This window comes from Mastigoproctus giganteus, chromosome 2 (genome assembly GCF_048544385.1).
Source record: "Mastigoproctus giganteus isolate SK-2022 chromosome 2, ASM4854438v1, whole genome shotgun sequence".
In the NCBI taxonomy this organism is placed as follows: domain Eukaryota; kingdom Metazoa; phylum Arthropoda; class Arachnida; order Uropygi; family Thelyphonidae; genus Mastigoproctus; species Mastigoproctus giganteus.
Genome location: NC_143576.1, coordinates 117,106,083 through 117,133,403, shown reverse-complemented (window position 1 = coordinate 117,133,403; position 27,321 = coordinate 117,106,083). Strand labels below are relative to the sequence as shown.

The 27,321-nt window shown below is 36.5% G+C and overlaps 1 protein-coding gene across 4 annotated transcripts in view; it reads left to right on the top strand.

Annotated features, from left to right (window-relative positions):
• LOC150089519 (glucose transporter type 1-like) overlaps window positions 1-27,321 on the top strand; it is a 1,237,972-nt gene that overhangs the window by 1,060,067 nt on the left and 150,584 nt on the right. For all 4 annotated transcript variants that reach the window (XM_090368637.1, XM_090368634.1, XM_090368635.1 and 1 more), the window contains one exon: window positions 14,317-14,392. In XM_090368637.1, coding sequence (XP_090224763.1) covers window positions 14,317-14,392 — 76 coding nt within the window. The remainder of the gene's footprint in view (window positions 1-14,316; window positions 14,393-27,321) is intronic.

The following is a 27,321-nucleotide window of genomic DNA, read 5'->3' as shown; positions in this document are numbered from 1 at the left end:
GTATATTAATGACCTTCTTCCATTGACCAGAAATCCTATCCATAGTTTTGCCGATGATAGCACATTGCATTCCACTTTCCATTTTGAGAAACCTTGCCCTGCTCAATCAGTTTCAACTTCTCGAATATCCGTTACAAATTCCTAAAATGCTGATCTCCAGGTAATTCTCTAGTGGGGCAGGGGCAACTTAGTTGATTTCAGTCCTCCTAAAACTCAGTCCTGTCTTATTTCTCACAAAAGGATTCTTCTGTTCCTCTGCTTATATTTGGTGACACTCTGATTTCCAGGAAAGATGATATATCTCTTTTGGGGATTACCCTGACTTCTAATCTCTCTTGGCACAAGCACATTACAAATATTACTTCCTCTGCATCTAAAAAACTTGGTTTTCTCTTTTGCTCTCAGCGTTACTTTTCTTCCAAACAACTGCTCACTCTGTATAAATCACAAATCTGCCCTGCCATGGAATATTGTTCCCACATATGGGGTGGTGCCCCCAAAATGTCTCTCAGGCTTCTTGATTCCATTCAGAAGAGGGCAGTTAGGTGAATTAATGATTCATCTCTAACAGACTCTCTCCACTTGCTGTCTCATAAACGTACTGTTTCTGGTGCATGCCTCTTCTACAGATACTTCCATGGTCACTGTTCTTCTGAATTGGCTTCTATAATTCCTGCTCTCTCTCATTCAAAACAGTCCGAACATGTACCGCCACCAGTCAACATCCATTTACTGTCCAACTTCAAACTCACAGAACCAACTTTTCATCTTCCTCGTTTATTCATTCAGCTGCCGTTTTCTGGAACAACCTTCCTTCATATGTATTTCCTGAAAATTAGTCTACAGAAGTTCAAGTCCAATGTCAACAAATATTTTCTTTCATCTTCTCAATCTCCAACCTAAGCACGGTACTAAGTACTATAGGTTCTAATACCTCTTGTGTTTGGGGTTTACATAAAAAAAAAAAAAAAAATCTGTCTTTCCTCAATCTGAATTTATGCCATCTCAGGTGATTATTCTGAGCAAGAGGAAGATTCCCATCGGCATTGAGCATGCTCAAACCATTCAACACATTATACACCGCTATCTGATCACCTCGCTGGTGCCTGGTCTCCAGACACTGTAATTTGCAAAACTTAAGCCTTTCTCCTTAAGAGCAACCCATTGTTCCATTCACTAATCTTGTTGCCCTTCTCTGCACTCATTCCAGCAGATCTACATCCTTCTTAAAATGAGGCCTCCAGACCTGTTTACACCACTCAAGGTGTGGCCTGACCATTGCCTTATATAAAGGGATAATCACCTCCTTATCCCTGCTAGAAAAATTCCTGTATATCATTGAGAAAACACTATGAGCTACTCTTTCAGACTGCTTGCACTGCTGAGAAAATATTCATATCTGCCTGCACTGCTCAGAAAACTTCATATCTGCCTGCACAATAACCCCCAGGTCCTTTTCATTCTCTACCACTGTCAGTGTAGTACCACAGAGTTGATACGTTGCTCTGGGGTTGCTGTTTCCCATATGTAGTACTTTACATTTGTCAATGTTAAACTTCATTTGCCACTTCTAAGCCCATCTGCTCAACCTTTCCAGATCCTGTTGCAGCAGCATAGCATCAGTAGTGTCCTTGTGCACAGAAGTTAAAATCACAGGTCTATAATTACTTGTGTCAGCCTTTGATCCTCCTTTGTGAATTGGGGTGACATTTGCACATCGCCAGTCCTTGGGTACCGCCCATGAGTCCAAGAAAGCTCTCATAATTATGGCTAAGGGTTTGCTTACTTCCTTTGCTGCCTCCTTTAATATAACTGGATAGTTCCCATCCACCCCGGGTGCCTTTCTTGTGTTTATCTTCAACAATTTCTCCTTCACTTTACTCTCAGTTATTACAAGATTCTCTAGCCTACTGCCAGAGATGAATACACCTCTGGCATTCCCCTCGCTGAATTACTCCTCATGTGTGAATGTTGATGCCGAATATTCATTTAGTTTGTTAGCTACCTGAGCAGGATCATCAACAGTTGAGCCATCGATATCAAGTGGACCAATCTGATTCATCCCCTTCCTTCTAAAGTTTACATAAGTAAAGAACTCTTTGCTGTTTTTCTTTGCATCCTTTGCCAAAGATTTCTCGTAATCTGCCTTCGTCTGCCTAACCTCCTTTGTAACTTGAGTACAGATCAGCTTATATCTATCATAGGCTTCTGTGTCACATGTTAATTTATATGTATCCCATGCATTTTTCTTCTCTCATATGTCTCATTAGTTCATCTGACATCCATTTAGGCCTAAACCTTAAACAATATTTCTTAGTTGTAAAGCCTAGTAGCTTCCAAGATAAGTTCTTTGAATGCTTCCCATTTTGAATTTGCTGTTGGTAACATAATCAGTTTGTAGGATAATTGTGCAACAGCCAAACACTGCATCGTACAACACTCAGCCAAGAGAAATGAATATATTCCCGGCAAAAGCAATGTAAACCTTTTGATCTACAAAAGGTTTTCTTTCCTCTTTACACATCAAGCTTGGACTGATTAAGAATTTCACTAAGGCACTTAATAAAGAAAGCAGGGGAATTCGCATATTTACTGAAAATGTTTCCAAATTTATCTCATGCAAAGCTGAAGCAAGGAATTTTCGTAGGTCCTCAAATAAGAAAGCTCCTAAAAGATGAAGAATTTCAAAGAAAGCTGAATGAAGTTAAACCTGGCTGCATGGAGATCTTTCAAGGCTGTGGTACACGGATTCCTCAGAAAGAGAAAAGAAGAGAACTATGAGCAACTGGTGACAAACTCGCTGAAATTTTACAAGAACATGGGGTGCTGAATGTCATTGAAAATGCATTTATTTCATTCCCAGCTCGATTTTTTTATTGAAAACTTAGTAGATGTCAGTGATGAACAATCAGAGTGCTTTCACCAGGACGTATCTGCAATGGAAAAACAACACCAAGATCACTGGGACTCTGCCATGATGGGAAATTAATGTTGGTTCCCTAAACGTGCAACAGCCAAATACTGTGTCTTACAACACTGGGAGAAGAGAGATGAATATATTTCCGGCAAAAGCAATTTAGAGTATAAAAGGTAATCATTGAATGGGAAACATATCTAAGTAACATATATTGTGTGTAATAATTACAACCATGTATGGTGATATTGTATAAAAATAAGGAATTTAAAAAATTCATAAATCTTTTGATGTAGATGTAACAGAAGTAAAAGATTGATATTGATATTTTCATAATCAGGACATTAATTTTGTTCAGAATAACGAACTTTCGTTCCAGAGGTATGATAAAAAAAAAATTTTGTCAGGTAGTGAATTATCATCCCATTGCAGTTTACTTCTACTCATTCTAAACTGATGGAGAAATCAATTAACCATCAACTCTTAAACTATCTAGAAACCGTTCGTCTGATTAACGATTGCCATTATGGATCCCATCAGTGTCGATCCACTGGTGATGTTCTGGCTTATGTTACCCATTTATGGACAAATTCAATGAAAAAGTTCGGTGAAACACAAGAAGTTGTTTTTCACATCTCAAAGGCTTTTGATCGTGTTTGGCATAAAGGTCTTCTAAACAAGCTTCCATCTTATGGTTTGCCAACTGTTTTTTTGTAATTGGTTATCCAGTTTTCTCTCTTACCGCTCACTGAGGTTTATGGTAGATGGCTCTCTGTCTTCTAACTTCTCCACTAATGCTTGTGTTCCCCCCACCCCTACAAGATTCAGTTCTTTCCCCCACTTTTTTCCTCTTGTATATTAATGACCGTCTTCTATTGACCGGAAATCCTATCCATAGTTTTGCCAATGATAGCACATTGCATTCCACTTTCCATTTTGAGTTTCAACTTCTCGAATATGCACTACCAATTCCTTAAATGCTGATCTCCAGGTAATTCTCTAGTGGGGCAGGGACAACTTAGTTGATTTCAGTCCATCTAAAACTCAGTCCTGTCTTGTTTCTCACAAAAGGATTCTTCTGTTCCTCTGCTTATTTTTGTTGACACTCTGATTTCCAGGCAAGATGATATATCTCTTTTGGGGATTATCATGACTTCTAATCTCTCTTGGCACAAGCACATTACAACTTGGTTTTCTCTTTAACTCTCGGCGTTACTTTTCTTCCAAACAGCTGTTTACCCTGTAGAAATCGCTAATCTGCCCTTCCAGGGAATATTATCCCTACATCTGGGGCAGTGCCCCCAAAACCTCTCTCAGGCTTCTAGATTCCATTCAGAAGAGGGCAGTTAGGTTAATTAATGACTCATCTCTAACAGTATCTCTCCACTCTCTGTTTCATTGACGTACTGTGTCTGCTACATGTTACTTTTTCTACAGATACTTAGATACTACAGATAAATAGCATAATATAGACAAAAATATGTGTAAATGTGGAAAAAGTATGCATAAGCAAGACCAGAAGAATCTGTGAGTACCCTTTCACCATTTCTAATTTCAAAATGTATAGTAAACATGGCTGGTTTACCCAAAATGGGAAAATGACTGATGAAAGACTGGTGAAAATCTGGAAATTTATTGAAACTGCAAGCCACCAGCACACTCAGCCTTTGCTTAAATTCTCAAATTTCTCACATTTGGTATGCTAACCTTATCATCTTATATCAAAACTGGCTACTTCATTTGCTACATACAATCCTATATACCCAATACAATCAGATGCTACATGTTGCAAAATTTAGACACTTTCAACATTTTAAGGGAACACAGTCTTCCCAAACTGCAGCTCCATAGCCCACACACACACACAAACAAATGGACTGCACTGCAGAAAGGCCTGTGAACTCTGGAAGGTGGGGAAAAAATTCAGAAATACAAGGTTGAACAGAAAGTAACCTATCAGGAAGCTATGAATTTCAACAGACAATTACAAAGCAATGTATACTGAATTGTGCTAGCAACACTCCACATACCATTTCACCAACTGCTTCTCATATTCTGTCAGAAACTAAAATTGAAAGCAACCGTGCTTAGCAAATATGGATATTGATGTCAGTACCTTTCTGGATGAGCCAATTTTATATTCTCATGGTGAAGATGACATGAACACTGGATGCCCTACTTTCCAAAAAAAGGAAAAGATGAAACTAGGCTATTACAAACAGGTGGGACTCAAAAAACAGGCAGAACACACACACACACAATCTTTAAAACCAAATAATGCAAAACATCAAACAGTGCAACTGTAGAAGTCTACGGAACAATATTTATGATTTAATCAAACATTATAGTCCATTAAGCATCTGCCTGCATGATCTAATTTAACCCCACAGGTTATCCCAGTGATTAAAACTATACTATCAACAAGACCGAAATATCACTAACTCAACAAGAGGAGGAAGAGTAGCCATTTTTATTCTTGTGGATTCCAAAATTCTTACTAAACACATCCCATTGCAGCCCACATTAGAGGCTGTAGCAGTACATGTTACTTTGAGTTTTATGTTAAACGTAGTCTCTATATATCTTTTCCCAAACAAAGAATGCACTTTGAAAGATCTGGAGGATCTTATTATGCAGCTTCCAAATCCCTTTTACCTACTAGGGCATTTCAGTGGTCATTGTCCTATGTGGGAATTTCAGCAGAAAGATACACAAAGTAAACTTATTGAATCAATAATTGATAACAAGAATTTCACATTACTAAACACTGGTACTGCTTATATCCACATTCCCACAGGAACACATCTGCTTTAGCTCTTTCAGTCTGCTCCCCAAAACTGTTCTTAATCATTCAGCAGGTAGTTTCAGATAACCCACTGAACAGTGGCCATTACCAAATTATTTGCAAATTGCAAACAAATAAAATCTTGCACACAGTCAGTCACATAATGTGGAAATTCTCCATAGCAAATTGCAGCATGTTCACCATTGCTATTTCCTTTGTTGACCAAGTCATCAAAGGCCAGACTACTGATGATGTTACTGATCATATTATAACAGAGATAATAACAGTTTCAACTTGTGCCAATATCTGGTGGAATGAAGCATGCCATCATGCTAAAATAAGAGCAGAATAAAGCACAGAATCTGTTCCACAAGCATCCAATAACTGACAACTTGATTAATTTCAAGAAACTTATGGCTAAGGCATGTTACGTATGGAAAAAAGTGAAAAAATACTCATGGATCTAATCTGCTGCCACCATTAGAAAGAATAGATGGAAAAATAAAAAAACTGCATGGTAAATGCTCCACAGTATCAATGCCTATCCTAAGTTGAAAAGGCAAAGACTTTTCCTTTCCAGTGGAAATTGCAAATGCCCTGGCAGAATCCTTTGTTCAAATCTCAACCATATCAGTGTATGAGTCAGCCTGTAAACAAGAAAAAGCCAACAAAGAACAGTATATGAATGGAACTTTGTTCGGCTCTTGGCATCACTCTCTTCTGCTGCTGCTACTGGTTGGTAGATCCCTGGTCTATCTTCCTGTTGTGGTGGTGGACATGTTTCCGATTTGATGATTATGGGTAACCAAAGGCCAGTTCAATACAAACACCATACCACACACATAATCACACAAACAACACTCAATACACATCTGGCCATATCTACAGAGTCTTGTATCTTCACAGTGAAACGAGGCAGAGTTGAACTGATGTTCCAGGTACCACCCTACACAAATACATCCATATACATTTCACATGTTGCACATTTTTTTAGACTGTAATGCACTGAAGAAGCGGTTATTCCCCGAGCCATAGCACTCCCTCTACTGAGGGAGCGCTATTTTAAAGAGAGGGCGCTGACTCTCTTTAAAAATTACAGCTGTAGATTATAGGCTCCAAAAAAGCGATAAGTGTTTGCCTTTTTATTTACATAATTGTTATTTTATATTGTTCTTTATATGTAGTCTTATAGTTATAGTTACGCAGGTTATTTTTATTTTAATTTAAATAAAGAGTTTTTGTGGAGTACTACTTAATATACGTAAAACCGTTATTTCGTTCGAATCTTGCAGCCATTGTTTTTGTATATAGTGGTAGGGAATTCAAATTTTTAATTGAGGTAACTAGGTAGCTCTAACGTATAATTATATAGTGTAATACACTTCACTGTTTCTATTAGATAGCATAGTACTGACATTTAATTAATTTAATTTATTGATCTTATTAATTTAAAATATCATGCCCCGAACTAGAGCAGCAAAGCAACGGGCACAAAGTGGCAGGAGTGCTGTGACTCGGGGGAGAACTGAGGGGGGCGATTCTCCAACGCATCACAGCCTAAAAAAATGTGCAACTTGTGAAATGTTTGCCGAACTCTCTGGAACGGAACATGATATTGCCATGGGGGATGTCTTTGTGTGTGCACGATGCAAGGAAATCAGACGACAACTCTGCATTGTTATGGGCCTATATGAGAGAAGGACAGGGTGGATTCCCTCGAAGGATCTAAATTGAGGGGCACATCAAGCTCTCAGCTGCCCACATCAACACCAGAGCTTGCACTTGGTCATCACGCAACACAGTGGCAACCCCCAAGGCAGGATGCGCTTGTCCCACAGGAACTAGCAGTTGTTGGTGACTCTATTGTCAGGGAAAGGGGGAACATGCTTTGTAAAAAGGATAGGTGGAACAGGACCAGGGTATGTCTGCCAGAGGCAGAGGTTGATGACATAGAGCGGATATCATCTTTTAAGGGCACAAAAGGTGATATAGTTATACACGTTGGCACTAATGACATTAAGAGTAGGGGACCTGCAGAATTACTTAACAAGTACAGGTCACTGTTGAAAAAAAGCCAAGAATTAGGGTTGAATTTGAAAGTGTCTGCAATTCTGCCCAAACATGATGGAAGGGAGTATATGATGAGAGCCTTGTCGATCAATTCGGCCCTGGAAGGCTTGTGCAAGGCTCAAGGCATAGAATTTTTTTTCAGCCTGGTCTGTACTTGTTAACAGGAGAGACTGCTTCTACAGGGATGGGATACACTTAAATAGAAAGGGTGCAAGGATATTTGCTAATACTGTCGAGGCAGTGTTAGGTGGGTTGGAAAATTGCTAGCTTGGGGGGGATACAAGGACTAATAGTTTAACAGTAGCCGCAGGCAGAGGTGAAGGTGATTCTTGCACAACTTCTATTAGAATAAGTAGCGAGGGGTGTTGGGGGGTTTCAGAGATGGATGGCAGTCATCGTGAAATAGGTGGGTATATGGGATGTGTTAGGGTAAATAGGAATAGGAGCATGTATGCTTGCATGTATACCAATGCTAGAAGTATAGTAAATAAATTTGATGAATTTGAAGTGTTGGTCAAGACATCAAAGGCGGATATTGTTGGGATAGCAGAGACGTCGGGTCAAACTGATATAAGAAATGCAGAACTGGAATTTGGGTTAGTACAATGTGTACAGAAAAGATATACAGGATTGAAAGGGAGGAGGTGTTATGCTGTTAATTAAGAAAAATATGAAATCAAAAGATGTGCACCCAGTTGATAGAGATGGACAGTGCACTGTTGAGTCAGTTTGGTGTGACATAAGCACTGTGAAAGCAAAAATAAGAGTAGGAGTGTGTTATAGGCCTAATGACTCGAATGAGTACAATGAACAATTGTACAGAGAAATAGAGTGGGCTAGTAAATCGGAATGTCTTATAAAGAGGGATTTTAAGTTCCCAGATATTGACTGGAACTTGTGGGTTGGTCACTCACACACTAGTCAGACTTTTGTGGATTTATTAGATGATTGTTTTCTGCAGCAGCATGTTCGAGAGGCAACCAAAGAGAGTAATACTCTTGATCTGGTTATCAGCAGTGATCATTCGTGTATTAAGAATTTGCAGATAAAGGAACCACTAAGTGGCAGTGATCACAGTGTACTGATGTGGGATTTACTTAAAGATTTAATTACCATCAGGGGTAAAGGAAAGGGTGTTTGCTTCCGTAAAGGTTCAAACCAACTTTTGAATTCCCACTTTACAGAATTTAAAGTTTTTAAATTCTGTACAGTGAGATCAACTGATGATGTTACCAACAGTAAATTCTAAGTGGGAAGCATTCAAGGAATTAATCGTGGATGCTACTAAAAGTTTCATACCTATTAAGAAATATTGTTAAAAGTTTAGGCCTAAATGATTATCAAATGAACTAATGAGACTCGTAACAGAGAAGAAAAATGCATGGAATGCATATAAATTATCATGCGACTCAGAAGCCTATGGCAGATATAAGCTAGTCTTTAATCAGGTCACAAAGTAAGTTAGGCAGGCGAAGACAGATTACGAGAAATCCTTGGCAAAAGATGCTAAGAAAAACAGCATGGATTTCTTTACTTATATAAACTCTAAAAGGAAGGGGATGAATCTGATTGGTCCACTTGACATCGATGGTTCGACTGTTGATGATCCTGCTCAGATAGCAAACAAGCTGAATAAGTATTTTGCATCTACATTCACACATGAGGAATTATTAAAGTTTCAAAATGCCAGAAGGTTATCAAATTGTAGCAGGGTGTTTAATGATTTTGTAATAACTTATAGCAAAGTGGAGGAGAAATTGTTGAAGTTAAACATAAGAAAAGCACCTGGGGTGGATGGGATCTATCTAGTTATATTAAAGGAGGCAGCTAAGCAACTAAGTAAACCCTTAGCCATAATTATGATACCATCCTTGAACTCAGGGGGAGGTTCATACGGACTGGAGATGTGCAAATGTATTCCCATTTCACAAAGGGGATCGAAGGGTGACACGAGTAATTACAGACCAGTTAGTTTAACTTCTGTTCCGGGTAAAATAATGGAGTCACTGGTTAAAGATGCATTGCAGGATCATCTAAACAAGACTGCAGCAATAATTCAGACACAGCATGGGTTTGTTAAGGGAAAGTCTTGTCTGACAAATTTGATAGGATGTTATGATGTGGTTACAAAGGAACTGGATGCAAAAAATAATTTTGATATCATATATTTCGATTTCAGTAAAGCTTTTGACACTGTTGCGCATGGAAGACTATTGTACAAATTGGAACAGAATGGTATTAAAGGTAAGTTGCTACAATGGATAAAAGGATGGTTAGATGGGAGAAGACAGAGGGTGGTAATCAATGGGTGCTGCTCTTCGTGGACTAATGTTATTAGTGGAGTTCCACAGGGTTCGGTATTGGGTCCACTGTTGTTTTGTATATTTATCAATGATATTGATGAAGGTATATCAGGCTTAATGTCGAAGTTTGCAGATGATACAAAGGTTAGCAGGGTTGTTAATGACAGCAATGGCAGTGTACTACTGCAACAGGATCTAGATAATTTGGGCAGATGGGCTAAGAAGTGGCAACTGAAGTTTAACCTTGACGAATGCAAAGTACTGTATATGGTTAGAAGTAACCCTAGAGAAACGTACCAACTGTGTGGTACCACACTTAAGGTGGTAGAAAATGAAAAAGACCTGGGAGTAATTGTGCAGTCAGATATGAAGATTTCTGAGCAATGCAGACAAGCTGCCAGTGCAAGTCAAGGGGGGTTTTGTCAATGATATATAGTAATTTTGCCAGCAGGGAAAAGGAGGTGATTGTCCCTCTGTATAAGGCAATGGTCAGGCCACGCCTTGAGTACTGCGTACAGGTCTTTAGGCCTCATTTTAGGAAGGATGTAGATTTGCTTGATCGTGTACAGAGAAGGGCAACAAGATTGGTGAAGGGAATGAAGGGATCCTCTTACGAAGAGAGGCTTAAGTTCTGCAAATTGCAGTGGCTGGAGACTAGGCACCTGTGCGATGATCTGATTGAGGTGTATAAGGCCTTGAATGGGTTGAGCATGCAGAATTCTGATGGGATCCTTTCACTTGTTCAGTTCAGATTACGAACCTAAGGGGTATAAATTCAAATTAAGAAAGGACAGATGTAGAATAGATGTGCGGAAATTTGCCTTTAGCCAGTGGGTGGTTAATTGCTGGAACAAACTTCCATCTGTCGTTGTGGAAGTTGATAGGTAGAATAAATTTAAGGAGGAACTGGACAGGCATTTGGTGAGAATGGTGTGATTTTTTTTTTTTGGCTGATGCTGCATAAGCTCATACACTTGCTTTCTTGCATCACATGCCACTACTACTACTATTACTACTACTACTTTGTGCATGTTGCTTTGCTGGTCTCGTCCTGGGGAATGATTTCCATTTAAATTCAATTTAATTGATTGACAATGAAAATTAAAAAGATTAATAATTGTAATTGATCAATTGACAACAGTACACCAAGCTAACAGATTCCTAAATGCAGTGATACATATTATGATATCAAGTTTTACGTTTATCTTTCAAGTTCGAGATATATGTTATGCTATACCATACGATCTAATATACTATAACAATGGCGGAGAGTTTCAACCGGATAACGGTTCTACTTATATTAAGTAGTAAGCTACATTAACTAAATTCAAAATAAACTAAGGACCGTGACTAGGACTATAAAGCTACTTATAGAAAGTAAATTACTTTGACAATTAAGTCAATAAAACGGCAAAAATTTATGAAAAACTTATCCGTTTGCTGAAGCTGAAAAATTCTTTTCCCACACATACTTAACCTTGTTCCTGAGATTATAATTTAATATAACCAAAAGCAATGTTAAGTGCTTTCTTATTTTTAACAACAACAAAACTAAATTCATTAATATGGTGAACTTCAGTGCATTTGCTTACCAAAATTCAAGTGGGCAAAAATGGTTCTTGTGTTGACTTTCTTTACCTTTGCCCAATGCTCTATCACAAACAGTTGTCCCAGAAGAAGGGGGGAAAACACGAAGATCAGTTTTTAGTGCCAAGCTCTTTTCAGTTAGTATAAGCAATCTAATAGAGAGTATCCCAGCTAATGTTAACACCTATCTATATGTAAGTGAACCTACAGTATCCTTTCACTCAAAAAATATGTGCTCTATTGAACAACAACTTCCACTTCTCAATAAACAAAATAGTCATGGGCACCCCACAGTGGTCACTGATGTCCCCATTTTAATTCCTTTAAGAAATTAAAATGAGGGCCTCCCCATCAAGCTCTCAGCTGCCCAACTCAATGCCAGATCTCACTCTTGTGCATCAGGTAAACAGTGCCAATCTTCAAGGCAGAATGCTCTGAACCCACGGAGCTAGTTATTGTCGGTGACTCAATTGTCAGGGGGACAGGAAATATATTGTGCAAATAGGATAGATGCAATAGGACCAAGGTATTTTTGCCAGCCAAGGACACAAGTTGATGATGTTATAGAGCAGAAAAGGTGATATTGTTTTTCTTGTTGGGTCTAATGACATTAAGAGTAGGATATCTGCACACTTATTTAACAAGCAGGTCAATGTTGAAAAAAAAAAAAAAGTCGTGAGTTAGGGTTAAATTTGAAAGTGTCTGCAATTCTGCCCAGACTCAAGAGGAGGGTGAACCTTGTGAATCAATTCACGTCTGGAGAGATTGTTCGAGGCTCATGGGGTAGAATTTTTTTCAGTATGGTCTGTGCCTGTAAACAGGAGAGATTGTGATACACTTAAATAGAAAGCGTGCAAGAATATTTGCTGATGCTATTGAGGCAGTGTTAGGTGGGTCAGAAAACTTCTAGCTTGGGGGGGGGGGATTACAGACATACAAATTAACATTATCTGCAGGCAGAGGTGAAAGTGATTCTTGCACTGCTTCTATTGGAATGAGCAGATGCCAGTAATTTGCAAAAAAGCATCAACTCCATAAAGATCCTGAGATGGATAAATGGATAAATTGATGGATAAATCCAAATTCGAAATTTTTGGATCCAAAAATTTCAAAAATGTGAGATGATCAATTGAAGAAAAAATGGTGCCACATTATTTAGTGCCCACAGTCAAGCATGATGGTGGTTCGATCATGATCTGGGGTTGCTTCTGCTTTTCTGGAGTGGCTGACATTTTCAGAATTGAAGAAATTTTAAGAAAAAAAAGGCTATAAAAATATTCTTGAACATAATGCAATATCCTCTGGACTTTGTGGAAGAAATTTCATCTTACAAGATTGTGACCTGAAGCACAGCTCTAAGCTGTGCAGGGACTTTATAGTAACTAAACAATAAGAGGGGGTATTGCAAATTATGATGTGGTTACCCCACTCACCCAATAGAGGGCACCTCCATAGCCAGGTGGGCAGGAGCAGCAGTGCATAGCACAAGCTTCTTGATTAGACCGGGGTTCGAACCCGTGACCACCAAATACGGAGGATGCGGAAAGGTCAGGGAATGACCACCGCATATCCCTGGAGCAATATGGCCTTAGTTTCTAATGCTCCTAAAAACCAAATAACAACAACACCCAGTAGAGCTTTTATGGGATCATCTAGAGTGTCAAGTTCATGAATGCCACATCTGTGTAAGGCAGTGATAAAATCATGGAGGATATTTTGATGAAAAATCAGGGTAGTTGTTTATTAATCATTTCAATGTTTTTTGCTGTAAATGTTTCAATGCTTAATAAAAATTATAATACTCTGCATTGTGTTGTTTTTTATATTAAACCTTACATTGTCATAGCTAATTTCAAAAAAATTAACAAAAACTGTTGTCAGTATACTGCGATTCCAAACTTTAGACGAGTGTACATCATAATTTAATTTTTAATAAATTTCTCAGTTCTATCACAGCATCAATTTATTGATAATAGGAAACATGTTGTAGCAAATTTTTCTGTGATCATAATATAATTATTATCATATCAGATTTTTTATCTAAATCTTAGTATGGCAGATTATGGCAAATATGCATGCTGTACACTGGAGTGTTATGATTGCTATATGTAGTGAATACCTACCCACTACTACAGCTTTACAACCACTGTGGATAAGCTAGCAGGGCACTCTATAGTGGCTATAAGGATATGAGATTCCAGGAGACTCCAGCAAAACAGTTTGCAATGTTGCTTTATAGCCTTGCAGCATTTGTACACCTTACTCTCTGAAGTTCTTTACAATATTAAATTTCAAAAATAAAGCAATGCCCAAGTCCCATTTTTTATTGCGTTTATAAGGTTCTGCTGTGTGTGTGTGTGTGTGTGTGTGTGTGTGTACGTACACACACACACACACACACACAGATTTTTATGCATTATTGCTAATGGTCAATAATTATGATGCTTTACCTGTAGTCTGTGTTAAACTCATAATTTAAAGTCAAAAATGCAATTTTCTGCTATATTAGAAACTTCTAATACAAACTATGCAGAGTACTGATGTTTTTAACTTGAATTAAGTAGTATTGCATATTAGCCTTTTATAGTTTATATACACAAATTACTTTAAATGAATTACTTTAATTCTAATGGTTATAACTGTTCCCTTTGTTTCAGTTCCTTTACCACTGGGTGACATATTTGAGTGTAGTGAGTACACTCATCTTTGTAGTCTTCTTTGCTATTGGCCCAGGTATACAATTTAATGCTTTTTGATTTTATATATATCAGATGTATCCATTTATCTGTTTAAAGAATTTTCATTGATAAATATGGTCAGCTCTCAATTATCCAGTGTCATGGAAGCTGTGTGAGTTTTTTTTGGGAATGGGGACAAAAAATTGTAATATATTACATAAAAAATTTTAAATATATAATTGAGCTCAGTTGAAACGAGGGACTGATGAAAAAAGGCTTACTAATTCTGCACTCCTTATAACAATTATACCACTTTTCTAAAGAAACCATTGAATAGCCAGGATAGGTTTAAAACCATTCTATAACATAAGAAAAATTTCTTTTCCTTTATTCAGCATTATAATAATGTTTATATTGAATTATTAATATGTTTTTCCGTAAAAAATAAATTGTGTTATTCATAATGAATTGCATTTTGAAACAACTGTTGTTATGGTATCATACTTGGATACATATTGGATATGGTAACAACATTTTAAAGAAAATTATTTATTGGAAGCTACATTAATTCCAGATATTTCAATGGTGAACAAAAGTCCACTGGCTTGTGTAAATTTTTATGGGACTTTTTCTTTTTTTTTTTTTTTTGTAAATTTTTCTTCTCTGTCTCATTAGCTAATATGACATCCATTTAGGCCAAAACGTTGAACAGTATTTCTGAGTTGGTATTAAAAGCCTAGTAGCTTCCAAGATTGATTAATTTCTTGAATGCTTCCCATTTAGAATTTGCTATTGGCAACATCATCAGTTGGTCCCACCATATAGAGTTCCATCGTTATGAGTTGGCCTCACTGTGTAGAATTTAAAAACTGGGTAAGACCACTATAGTCATCTTTACAAAAGCAAAATTCCTTCCCTTTACTTGATGGTAATTATCTTTAAGTAAACCCCAAAGCAGTATGCTGTGATCACTGCTACCTAGTGGTTCCTTTATCGGCAGATTCTTAATGCATGAAGTAAAACCAGGGGGTTCATATCTGGTGAGTATGGGCTTGGAAAACCCAGGGTCCTAAGCTGGATATCATCATTCTTCTCTTTCTTGGTGATTCCTTTCTACTTCTGACTCTCTCTTTCTCTCTCTCTCTCTCTCTCTCTCTCTCTCAGGGTAACTTGGGAAATTTTTTTGGCTTTCTTGCATCATCATATGGCTAATAATAATAATTGCTGCTAATAATCAGAGCAAGAGTATTACTCCCTCTGGTTACCTTTCGAACATGCTGCTGTAGAAAACAGTCATCTGATAAATCCACAAATGTCTACTAGTGTGCGAGTGACCAACTCCCAAGTTCCAGTCAATATCTGGAATGTTAAAATCGCACATTGTAAGACATTCTAATTTACTAACCCACTCTATTTTTCTGTACAGTTGTTCATTTTACTCATCAGAAACATTAGGCCTATAGCACACTTCTACTCTCATTTTTGCTTTCCCAGTGCTTATATCACACCAAATTGACTCAGCATTGCACTGGCCATCCACGTCAACTGGATGCACTGCCTTAGATTTTGTGTTTCTTGATTACAACATACATTACAGTATCTATCCAGATGTTGTCTACTGGCCCTTTCATTGTCTGTAGCACTGTATGAAACCAATCGAACGTCTGTAACAATCATGCTCACCATTCAGTAATTTTCTCATAGCTACTGAACTGCTGCTTTTATTTGTTTATGCAAGCCCTCTCATCACAATTAAAATTTTTGCGTGTGCACCAGCTTTCTACTGAATGGCCACAGTTATGCAAATCGCCACAGTCTGTTTCATTTGATTTTGTGGTTATCACCTTCAGAAATAGTGTTGGTCCTTAAGTTTTGCACGCCAGTGTAATACTAATACAACAATATCACCTTTTGTACCTTTATAAGTTGATACCTTTAAAAGTTGATACCTGCTCTACAATGTCATCATCTTTTGTCTCTTGCAGACATACCCTGGTTCTATTCTACCTATTCTTTTTGCACAGTATATTTTCTGTTTTCCTGACAATAGAGTCACTGACAACAACTAGTTCCTGTTTAAATTAAATCCTTTTTGGATGTGCACCATGTTCTTCAAGCTGTCATAAAGGCCAATAACAACGCTGAGTTGGCACATAACATCCTCACACTGTTTATATTGAGCACACACAAAGACATCACCCATCATCCCGATAGCTCCACAAACATCAAACAAGCAGTACATTTAATAAAAGTTGTGATTCAGAGGATCCCCTTAGTTCTCCCCAAGCCACGGCACTCCCACTATCTCGAGCCTTTTGCTTTGCTGCTCTTGTCCAGTGATGCGCAAACTTCTTTCGCTTGGGATCCCCTTTGTTCAATATAAAATTGACGCAACCTCTCAGTACAAACCCCAATATAGGATAACCAGATTTTTAGAGAAGAAAAATGGCATTTTATAAATTATGTAGTAGAAAATTTTATTCAAGTACTGAGAAAGGAATAAAAAAATTGTTTCCTTTTCAGTTTACACATCAAAATATTAAATAATTTTCTTCATATTAAACATTTTTTCTTATTCTTCAATTAAGATTAGAAAACAATAAAAAATTAACAATTACAAAACAAAACAATTAATGAAAAAGATGAGCCTGGATGAGCGATAATATTTAGTCCATATTTGGTGCAATATTTGAAATTGGTAATCTAATTTTGTCTTCTGGATCAAGTCTGGAATGCTGTTTTTATAGCTATTCATTTTGAGAAACCAACCTCACATAAATATGTAGACCCGAAAGTTAGCAATGCTTATATTTCCATTTTCAATAATTCTTGATACTCGTCTTGAAGAGAAAGCGAAAATTTTTCACAAGTTGTAGTCTTGATACAATGTAGTCTTGTTGTCTGACGAAGCATAAATGCTTCGTCAGACAACAGACAATAAAACCTTCCTTTGGCTGAATGGTAATTTCTGGGTATGAAGAAATTGCAAAAGCAACAGATCATGATCCCAGTACTTTTTTTTATGGAGATACATTAAATCATTTTGAAAAATTCTTAATTAGCATTGTTAGGTGGGTGGCAATGATATCCCTAAATTTTAAAATGTCAATATTGCTATTAACAAAATCGGAAAAACATGGGAACATTTCAATATTATTACGCTCAAATTCAGTTTTCCAAAGATTAAGCTTCTTTTTAAAAGCTTCTGTTTTATCACTGAGTCCTAATATATTTGTTCCCTGTCCTTGAAGACTTAAATTTAAATCATTTCAAGAATTTTAATTAAGTTATTCAAGTATATCAACATATCATTATATTTGAAGAACTTTAAGTTCTTCAAGTATATCAACAAGGTCACTAATTTTACAAGTCATTTTTTATTTGTAAACAATTGAGCAAGGTTTCTGATTTTTATCAGATAAAAACAATGAAACTTCATGTTTAAGGTCAAAAAGACATCGCAAGACTTTACCACTGGACAACCACTTCACTTTCGTATGTAAAGAAGCGTTTCATAAGTGGATCCCATTTCATTGCAAAGTATACTGAAAAGTGCTATTAAAGCTTCTACGTTTAATAAAGTTGATCACACTTATTGCATCTTTCAAAACTTGTGCAAATCAGTTTGCATTTCCTTCAATGCTTCCTTCAATGAAACTAATGCTTCCCTATGTGTAATGCAGTGATTATAAACTATATTTGGACCAATGTCTTTTCCTTTTCCTTTTAAATCTTTATTTCTTCTGTTAATGTAGCTGCACCATCAGTACAAATCATAATACAGATGCTCCACATTAGTTTAAGGTCAAAAAGACATCGCAAGACTTTACCACTGGACAACCACTTCACTTTCGTATGTAAAGAAGCGTTTCATAAGTGGATCCCATTTCATTGCAAAGTATACTGAAAAGTGCTATTAAAGCTTCTACGTTTAATAAAGTTGATCACACTTATTGCATCTTTCAAAACTTGTGCAAATCAGTTTGCATTTCCTTCAATGCTTCCTTCAATGAAACTAATGCTTCCCTATGTGTAATGCAGTGATTATAAACTATATTTGGACCAATGTCTTTTCCTTTTCCTTTTAAATCTTTATTTCTTCTGTTAATGTAGCTGCACCATCAGTACAAATCATAATACAGATGCTCCACATTAGATTATTTGTTTGAAAGAAAATACATCAAAAATCTTCTTGCCCACCGTCCTTCCTTCCAAAGCTTTGCAAAATAGAAAATCCTCCAAAATATCTCCCTCATAGCAGTACTTAATATATACAATAAGTTGAGCGAGGCTTGAAATATCTGTGGATTCATCTAACTGTATTGCCGACTTTATCACAATCAATTTAATTAACCGAATTTTATGTTGTCCACAATAACTGTAATACACCACGAGACTATGTCTCTGGACAGACGAATGGTTTTTAAATCGTTTCTGTAATTTTCTCCATGCATAATTGAAATAATTTTTATTGCAGCAGGGAGAACAAGAGATTCAGCAATAGTATGTGATGTGATTTTTTCAAACTTTTTTTCCTATTAAATATGAAAATTCCAACAATGCTCATAAAGCTTTACAAGGAACTGCCGTATGTTTCTTCATGAAAGATTTCAGACCTTGTGTGGCATCAGTGTGTCTTTTGAAAAAGGATTCAGTTTTTTTTTTTCATTAGTTATGGATGTTTCGTATGTAAGTGTCTTTTTAATTTAAGGGTTTCGTGCTTTTGTTAGCCACTTTTTCGTAACATATTGTTCACACAGGACATTGCTCATCATCAACATTCTAAGTGAAACCATGCTTCATAAATTCCTCTTGTTATTTTCTATTCTTTTTCATTCCTTTTGATTTGGAATATGATGGTTCTCTACCATAAATTGGTGATTGCACTACTCTTGAAATAATATTAGTGTCCAAATTTTCACATGATATATTTCTTACCTTATTAGCTCTGAAGTATCTGTAGCAACATTATTGTCATCACTCCTCGGCCATTATGTTCTGATTACCCAATTTTCCTTGGTAAAATATATACTTTTTTCTTCTCAAGAACAAGGATAATATAAAAAGTAGCAGAAAAATGAAAAACACATCCAAGTTAACATGAAAGCACCAAATTATGAAGCAGAATAAAGCGTGCATGCAACACACTTGCTACTGCCACTGCATATTCGCATCTCTGTCCTCTAGGCAATATAAGCAATTTGAGAATTTGTGCTGTAGGAAGCACGAATTAAGAGCTAAAGGGATTACCATCCAACAGTTGAGTAGTACTTCTCAGTACTACCCAGCAATTGAGTAGTACTGAGAAGTTGCACTAGTCAGTTGCTTTCTGTGTCCACAGCCAGTGAGCAAATTAAGGAGTCTTCCTGACACAGACAATAAATAAGAACGCCACTTGCATCACATGTGTAACCACCCTAAAAAATAGTGTCAGTAGGGTTCATTCATATCTCAGACTTCGTTCGAGTAGTAAGGGCTCTACACCTACAATATTGAAAAAGTAATTTTAACAACAGGTTTTTTAGGTTTTATGTACACAAAAACTAATTTTATTTTATAATTCCACGACCTCTTTAATTTATTCCGCAACCTCCAGAGGGGTTGCACCCCATAGTTTGTGCACCACTGCTCTAGTCTGAGGCATGATTTTAGTTAAAATTCAATTAAATTAAAAATACTACACTAAACTTATATCCTAATGCAGTAATATTGGTATCTAGTGAATTTACTGATTCAGTGTTAAGTTTCAAGATTTGATTACACTTGTCAATTTTTTTTTGTAAGAGGTTCTCTATTGCTTTTTAATGTCATTATTTATTTAAAATTTTTAATTTCTCAGTGTCTTCTCTGATATATGAATCAATACCAGACTTTATACTATCAATGTTTTTATTTGTACTTCTTTAGTTCACTTTTTAATTTTTGATTATCTTCTTTAAGATTAACTAAGTCATTTTGCAAAGCAGAATTTTTCATTCTGCATTCTTTCTATAATATGAGTGGCATTCTCATCTACATATTTTTTAGTGATTGAATCCATATCATGCTCAGGATTTTTAACATTCTTCACTTGCTTATTATCAATATTAAAATTACTATTTTCATCTAACTTAAAACCTATAATAGGAGGTTCTCTTTCACATTTACTAGGTTTTGATCTGGATATGCCTGACTTACCTAATAGCTCATTTATTGATATCAAAATTTATTGGATATTTCAATTTCTTTTCACTAGTAACCTTATCAGTAAAAAAGACATTATATCATTTTTTATCAGCTTCACTAAACAATTTTATGAACTCTTTACTACTCAGTTCAGTAGCATGTTTATTTCTAATCTCATTTATTTCTCATCTATTTGGAAAAGAAAAAATGCAAAGTAATTACACTGAAGTCTTATATCTTTAGGTACTGCATAATAGTTCTGTGTTAAATAAATAACAGATGCATTTCTATTTCTACCTGTAATGAATAAGTCAATTATTTTATCCTGATTCTTTTCAGTAACAAAATCATCAAAAACTATATGATTTTGATTAGTTTGATCAAGTGAATCTATATCATTCGTATTAGCAACATCTGATTCAAAAGTAGCAATGACAGGGTCTTCAGTTTTATAATTTTCTTTGATGATATCATGTAGCTCTTCAAAGATCTCTTGTAAGTAAACATATTTTGCTTCACTAAGGTCTTTACATCACATCACATTAATATATTTCTAACATCACATTAATATATTTCTTTTCAATCTATTTTGTAATTTTTAATAGGTGCATGTTTCATTAAATAATTTTTTTTTTTATAAATGAATAATCCTCATGATATATTCAAACTGCTAAAGTATTGCAGAGAAGCGAAAGAATATTAAAGCTCATAATAAAAATAAACTTCTAGAAGAACTTCTATCGGAGGCAGGGTGGCCAACTGTCCAGATATTTAGCATTAGCATTAGTAGAGGCATATGATGCAAGAAAGCAAGCTTATTCAGCATCAGCCAAAAAAAAAAAAAAAAAAAAAAAAACACACACCACTCCCATTTCACCCCTCCGTTCATTCGAAATACCTGTCCAGCTAAGCCTTAAATTTGTTTAGGCTATCAACTTCAACAACAAGTGATGGAAGTCTATTCCACCAACCAACCACCCGCTGGCCGAAGGCAAATTTCCGCACATCTATCCGACATCCGTCCTTCCTTAATTTGAATTTATGCCCTCTGAGGTGGTTATTCTGAGCAAGATGAAGAATCCCATTGGCATTGAGCATGCTCAAACCATTCAAAGCCTTATACACCTCTATCAGATCACCTCGCCGGTGCCTAGTCTCCAGACTCTGTAATTTGCAAAACTTAAGCCTTTCTTCGTAAGAGCAACCCTTTGTTCCATTCACTAATCTTGTTGCCCTTCTCTGTACCCGTTCCAGCAGCTCTACATCCTTCTTGAAATGAGGCCTCCAGACCTGTATACAGTACTCAAGATGTGGCCTAACCATTGCCTTATACAAGGGAATAATCACCTCCTTATCCCTGCTAGAAAAATTCCTGTATATCATTGACAAAACACCATGAGCTACTCTTGCAGCTCGTCTGCACTGCTCAGAGAACTTCATATCTGCCTGCACAATTACCCCCAGGTCCTTTTCATTCTCCACCACTGTCAGTGTAGTACCGCAGAGTTGATACGTTCCTCTGGGGTTACTGTTTCCCATATGTAGTACTTTACATTTGTCAATGTTAAACTTCATTTGCCACCTCTCAGCCCATCTGTTCAACCTTTCCAGATCCTGTTGCAGCAGCATAGCGTCAGTAGTGTCATTAACAAACCTGCCAACCTTTGTATCATCTGCAAACTTGGACATTAAACTTGATATCCCATCATCAATATCATTCATAAACACCGAAAACAACAACGGACCCAACACTGAACCCTGAGGAACTCCACTAATAACATTAGTCCACGTTGAGCAGTGTCCATTGATTACCACTCTCTGTCTTCTGCCACTCAACCATCCCCTTATCCATAGCAGCAATTTGCCTCCAATGCCACACTGCTCCAATTTATGCAGCCGTCTTCCATGTGCAACAGTATCAAAAGCCTTTCTAAGATCCAAATATATAATATCAAAGTTATTCCCTGCATCCAGTTCTTTTGTGACTACATCATAGTATCCAATCAGATTGGTCAGGCAAGACCTGCCCTTAACAAAACCATGCTGCGTCTGAGCTATAACTGAATTCTTGTCTAGATGATCCTGCAGTGCTTCTTTAACCAGTGCCTCCATTAATTTACCTGGAACAGAAGTTAAACTAACAGGTCTATAATTACTTGTGTGTCAGCCTTTGATCCTCCTTTGTGAATTGGGGTTACATTTGCACATCTCCAGTCTATGGGTACCTCCCCTGAGTCCAAAGAAGCTCTCATAATTATGGCTAGTGGTTTGCTTACTTCCTTTGCTGCCTCCTTTAATATAACTGGATAGATCCCATCCACCCCAGGTGCCTTTTTTATGTTTATCCTCAACAATCTCTCCTCCACTTTCCTCTCAGTTATTACAAAATCATCCAGCTCACTGCCAGTGTTTACTTTACCTACATCATTCTCCTTCCTGAATAACTCCTCGTGCGTGAATGTAGATGCAAAATACTCGTTTAGATTGTTAGCCACCTGAGCAGGATCCTAAACTGTTGAACCATCAATATCCAGTGGACCAATGTGATTCATCCCTTTCCTTCTTGAGTTTAAATATGTAAAGAACTCTTCTCTGTTTTTCTTTGCATCCTTTGCCAAGGATTTTTCGTAGTCTGCCTTTGCCTGCCTAATCTCCTTTGTAACTTGGTTACAGACCAACTTATATCTATCATAGGCTTCCATGTCACCCATTAATTTGTATGTATCCCATGCATTTTTCTTCTCTGCCACATGTCTCATTAGTTCATCTGACAACCATTTAGGCCTAAACCTTGAACAATATTTCTTAGTTGGTATGTAAAGCCTTGTAGCCTCCAAGATTAGTTCCTTGAATGCTTCCCATTTTGAGTTTGCTGTTGGTAACATCATCAGTTGGTCCCACTGTATAGAATTTAAATACTGTCTCAGACCATCATAGTTGCCTTTACGAAAACAAAAACCCTTCCCTTTACCTCTGATGGTAGTTACCTCCTTGAGTAAATCCCACTTCAACACACTGTGATTACTGCCACCTAGTGGTTCATTTATCTGCAGATTCTTAATGCATGAAGAATCACTACTGATAATCAGATCAAGAGTATTGCTCCCTCTTGTTGCCTCACGAACATGCTGATGTAGAAAACAATCATCCAATAAATCCCCAAAAGCCTTGCTAGTGTGCGAGTGACCAACCCACAAATTCCAGTCAATATCTGGGAAATTAAAATTCCCCATTATAAGACTCTCTGATTTACTGGCCCACTCTATTTCCCTGTACAATATCTTATTATACTCATCAGAGTCATTAGGCCTATAGCATACTCCTACTCTCAATTTTGATTTCCCTATGCTTATGTCACACTAAACTGACTCGACACTGCCCTGTCCATCGATGTCGACTGGCTTCACTTCCTTGGACTTTATGTGTTTCTTAACTAATAGCATAACCCCTCCTCCCCTCCTGTCCTGTCTATCCTTTCTATACACATTGTATTCCCCAAATTCCAGTTCCGCATTACTTATATCTGTGTGACACCACGTCTCTGATATCCCAACAATATCTGCCTTTGATGTTTTGAGCAATACCTCAAATTCATCAAATTTATTTACCAAACTCCTAGCATTGGTGTACACGCAGGTATAAATGCACCTGTTTCTATTCTTAGCTATCCTAACACAACCCATGTGTTTACTTGTACCGCAATGACTCCCAGCAGTCTCTGAAATATCCTGCATCTTGTTTTTCAGGCTTCTGCTCATTTCAATAGAAGCAGTGCAAGAATCACTTCCACCTCTGCCAGTGGCTACTGTTAATCTATTAGTCCTTGTATCCCCCCCAACTAGCAGTTTTCCGACCCACCTAACACTGCCTCGACAGCATCAGCAAAAATTCTTGCACCCTTTCTATTTAAGTGTATCCCATCCCTGTAGAAGCAATCTCTCCTGTTAACAAGTACAGTCCAGGCTGAAAAAAATTCTACCCCTTGAGCCTTGCACAATCCCTCCAGGGCCGAATTGATCGACAAGGCTCTCATCATATACTCCCTCCTATCGTGTCTGGGCAGAATTGCAGACACTTTCAAATTCAACCCTAATTCACGGCTTTTTTTCAACAGTGACCTGTACTTGCTAAGTAATTCTGCCGGTCTCCTACTCTTAATATCATTAGTGCCAACGTGTACAACTATATCACCTTTTGTGCCCTTAAAAGATGATATCTGCTCTACAACGTCATCAACCTTTGCCCCTGGCAGACATACCCTGGTCCTATTCCACCTATCCTTTTTACAAAGCATGTTCCTCGTTTCTCTGACAATAGAGTCACCGGGATATGGCCGGGATCATCCTGCTTCCTGATAATACCATCATCATTTGCCCCAATAAGAGAGGAAAAAACTGTTAATTTATTGATTTTACTTATTTTTAGTTAATTCTTATTGGAATCTAATGGATGTGTTAAAAATTAATTCTAATAACAAGCAAAAAATGAGAATTGAGAAATCTTTTTTTCTTTTTGTCGTTTTTAATTACATGTATAACATATTAATTTATCTATGTCATACATTATTTTAGTAATAATTCTCAAATGAATTTTCCTTTTTTTGAATTTTTAAAATGAAGTAATTTTGAAAATTAAATGAAAAAAAACAGTAATAATCATTTAAGATATCGTAAAGTACAGTGAATAACCTCTGATTTTATTAAGATTTGGGGTTTTTTTATAAAATTTTATAAATTTTTGGTTTATAATTTAATGTACTTTTGATTTATAATTTTTAAAAACATTTCAGTTCTTCGGAAGGAGAAGACATTTTAAAACTAGCGAAATCTAAAGAAAGATATATAAAGTAAAAGTAGTCTTCCCACTATTTTTAAAACAACTGTTATAAATAATATTATAGTTTATATAGGACAAATACATATTAACAACAATCATATAACAAATAAATACTATGATTGATTGATTGATAAAAAATGTATTCTAATTGTATTTTTAAATTTTTCTTTTACTTCTTGAATGAAAAAATGCTATACTACACATTTCTTTTCAAGTTCCACTTACCAAATTTCAAAATATGGTCAGCCTGATCAGAGGGTATTATGAAATTTCAGAAACCAGTTACAGAAAAGCCAGAAGATACACCTACAAGTATAGCTAAAGCTATTGAAGGTAGCCTATGAATAGCTTAGCCATATCTAACAATAGCTTAGCTATAGCTAAGAATTGCTTGGCTACCTTAGATAGCAAAAAATATAAAGCGATGGAATACATTGAGTTTCTTAAGCTCAATCCTGATAAAAGATTAGATAGAGAATATTTAGAAGCTAGAGAATTAAAGATGTGTAGTGAATTAATTCTATTGGTAACAACATCTGAAATAGAAGAATTAAATAAATAAAAGATTAATTGCTAAACTAAAATCCTTAGATGGAAAGAAAACACAGATTAAGAGTCCTGAATGATAAGAATCTCATCAACCAAGAAATTGAACATTTAAGAAAATATAAGAAAGCTATTAGCTTAATACCAACAGCATGAGAGCTTCTTTAGACTCAGGGGAGGTACCCATGGACTGGAAATGTGCAAATGTGACCCCAATCCACAAAGGAGGATAAAAGGGGGAGACAAGTAATTACAGACCTGTTAGTTTAACTTCTGTTCCTGGAAAATTAATGTAGGCACTGGTTAAAGAAGCATTGCAGGATCATCTAGACAAGACTTCATTTATAGCTTGGACACAGCATGGGTTTGTTAAGGGGAAGTCTTGTCTGACTAGTTTGATTGGATACTATGAGGTAGTCACAACGGAACTAGATGCAAAGAATAATTTTGATATCATATATTTGGATCTTAGAAAGGCTTTTGATACTGTTGCATATGGAAGACTGCTGTGCAAATTAGAGCAGTGTGGCATTGGAGGCAAATTGCTGCTATGGATGAAGGGATGGTTGAGTGGGAGAAGACAGAGTAGTAATCAATGGATACTACGCTTCATAGACTAATGTTATTAATGGAGTCCCCCCAGGGTTTGGTGTTGGGCCCATTGTTGTTTTCTGTATTCGTTAATCATATTGATGATGGTAAATCAGGCTTAATGTCCAAGTTTGCAGACAATACGAAGTGTATATGAGGCATATAAAGCCATGAATGGTTTGAGCATGCTCAATGCTGATGAGATTCTTCCTCTTGCTCAGAATAATTGCCTGAGAGGGCATAAATTCAAATTGAGGAAAGACAGTTGTAGAACAGATGTGCAGAAGTTTGCCTTTAGCCAGTGGGTGGGTGGGTAATTGCTGTAACAAATTTCCATCTGTCATTGTAGAAGTTGATAGCTTAAACAGATTCAAGGCAGAACTAGACAAACATTTAGAGCAAGTGGATGGGTGAAATGAGAAAGGGGTGTGTGTGTGTTTTTGTTGTTTTTTTTTAGCTGGTGCTATATAAGCTTGCTTTCTTGCATCATGTGCCCTTGCTAATGCTAAAGCATTAAAATATAAAGGATCAGGATTAGTATACTTAAACATGGATGAACCCTATAAAAATCAGAAATGTGTATTGCATCAGAGATAGCTGGAAATAATATCACTGATTTAAGAAATCAAATTGTAGATATTCTAGAATTTTCTTGAAAAATAATGAACTCACTCAAGATGAACATAGATAATTGCATGAATTATATCTTAATTAATTTATTTAAATTAGTGTCATTTATTTAATTTAAATAAATGACATATCAATCTTATAAAGTATACTTATCTGATAATCAAAAGAAAAATTTGTTAGCTCATACAAAAATAAACAAACTGTTGAAATAAGAAT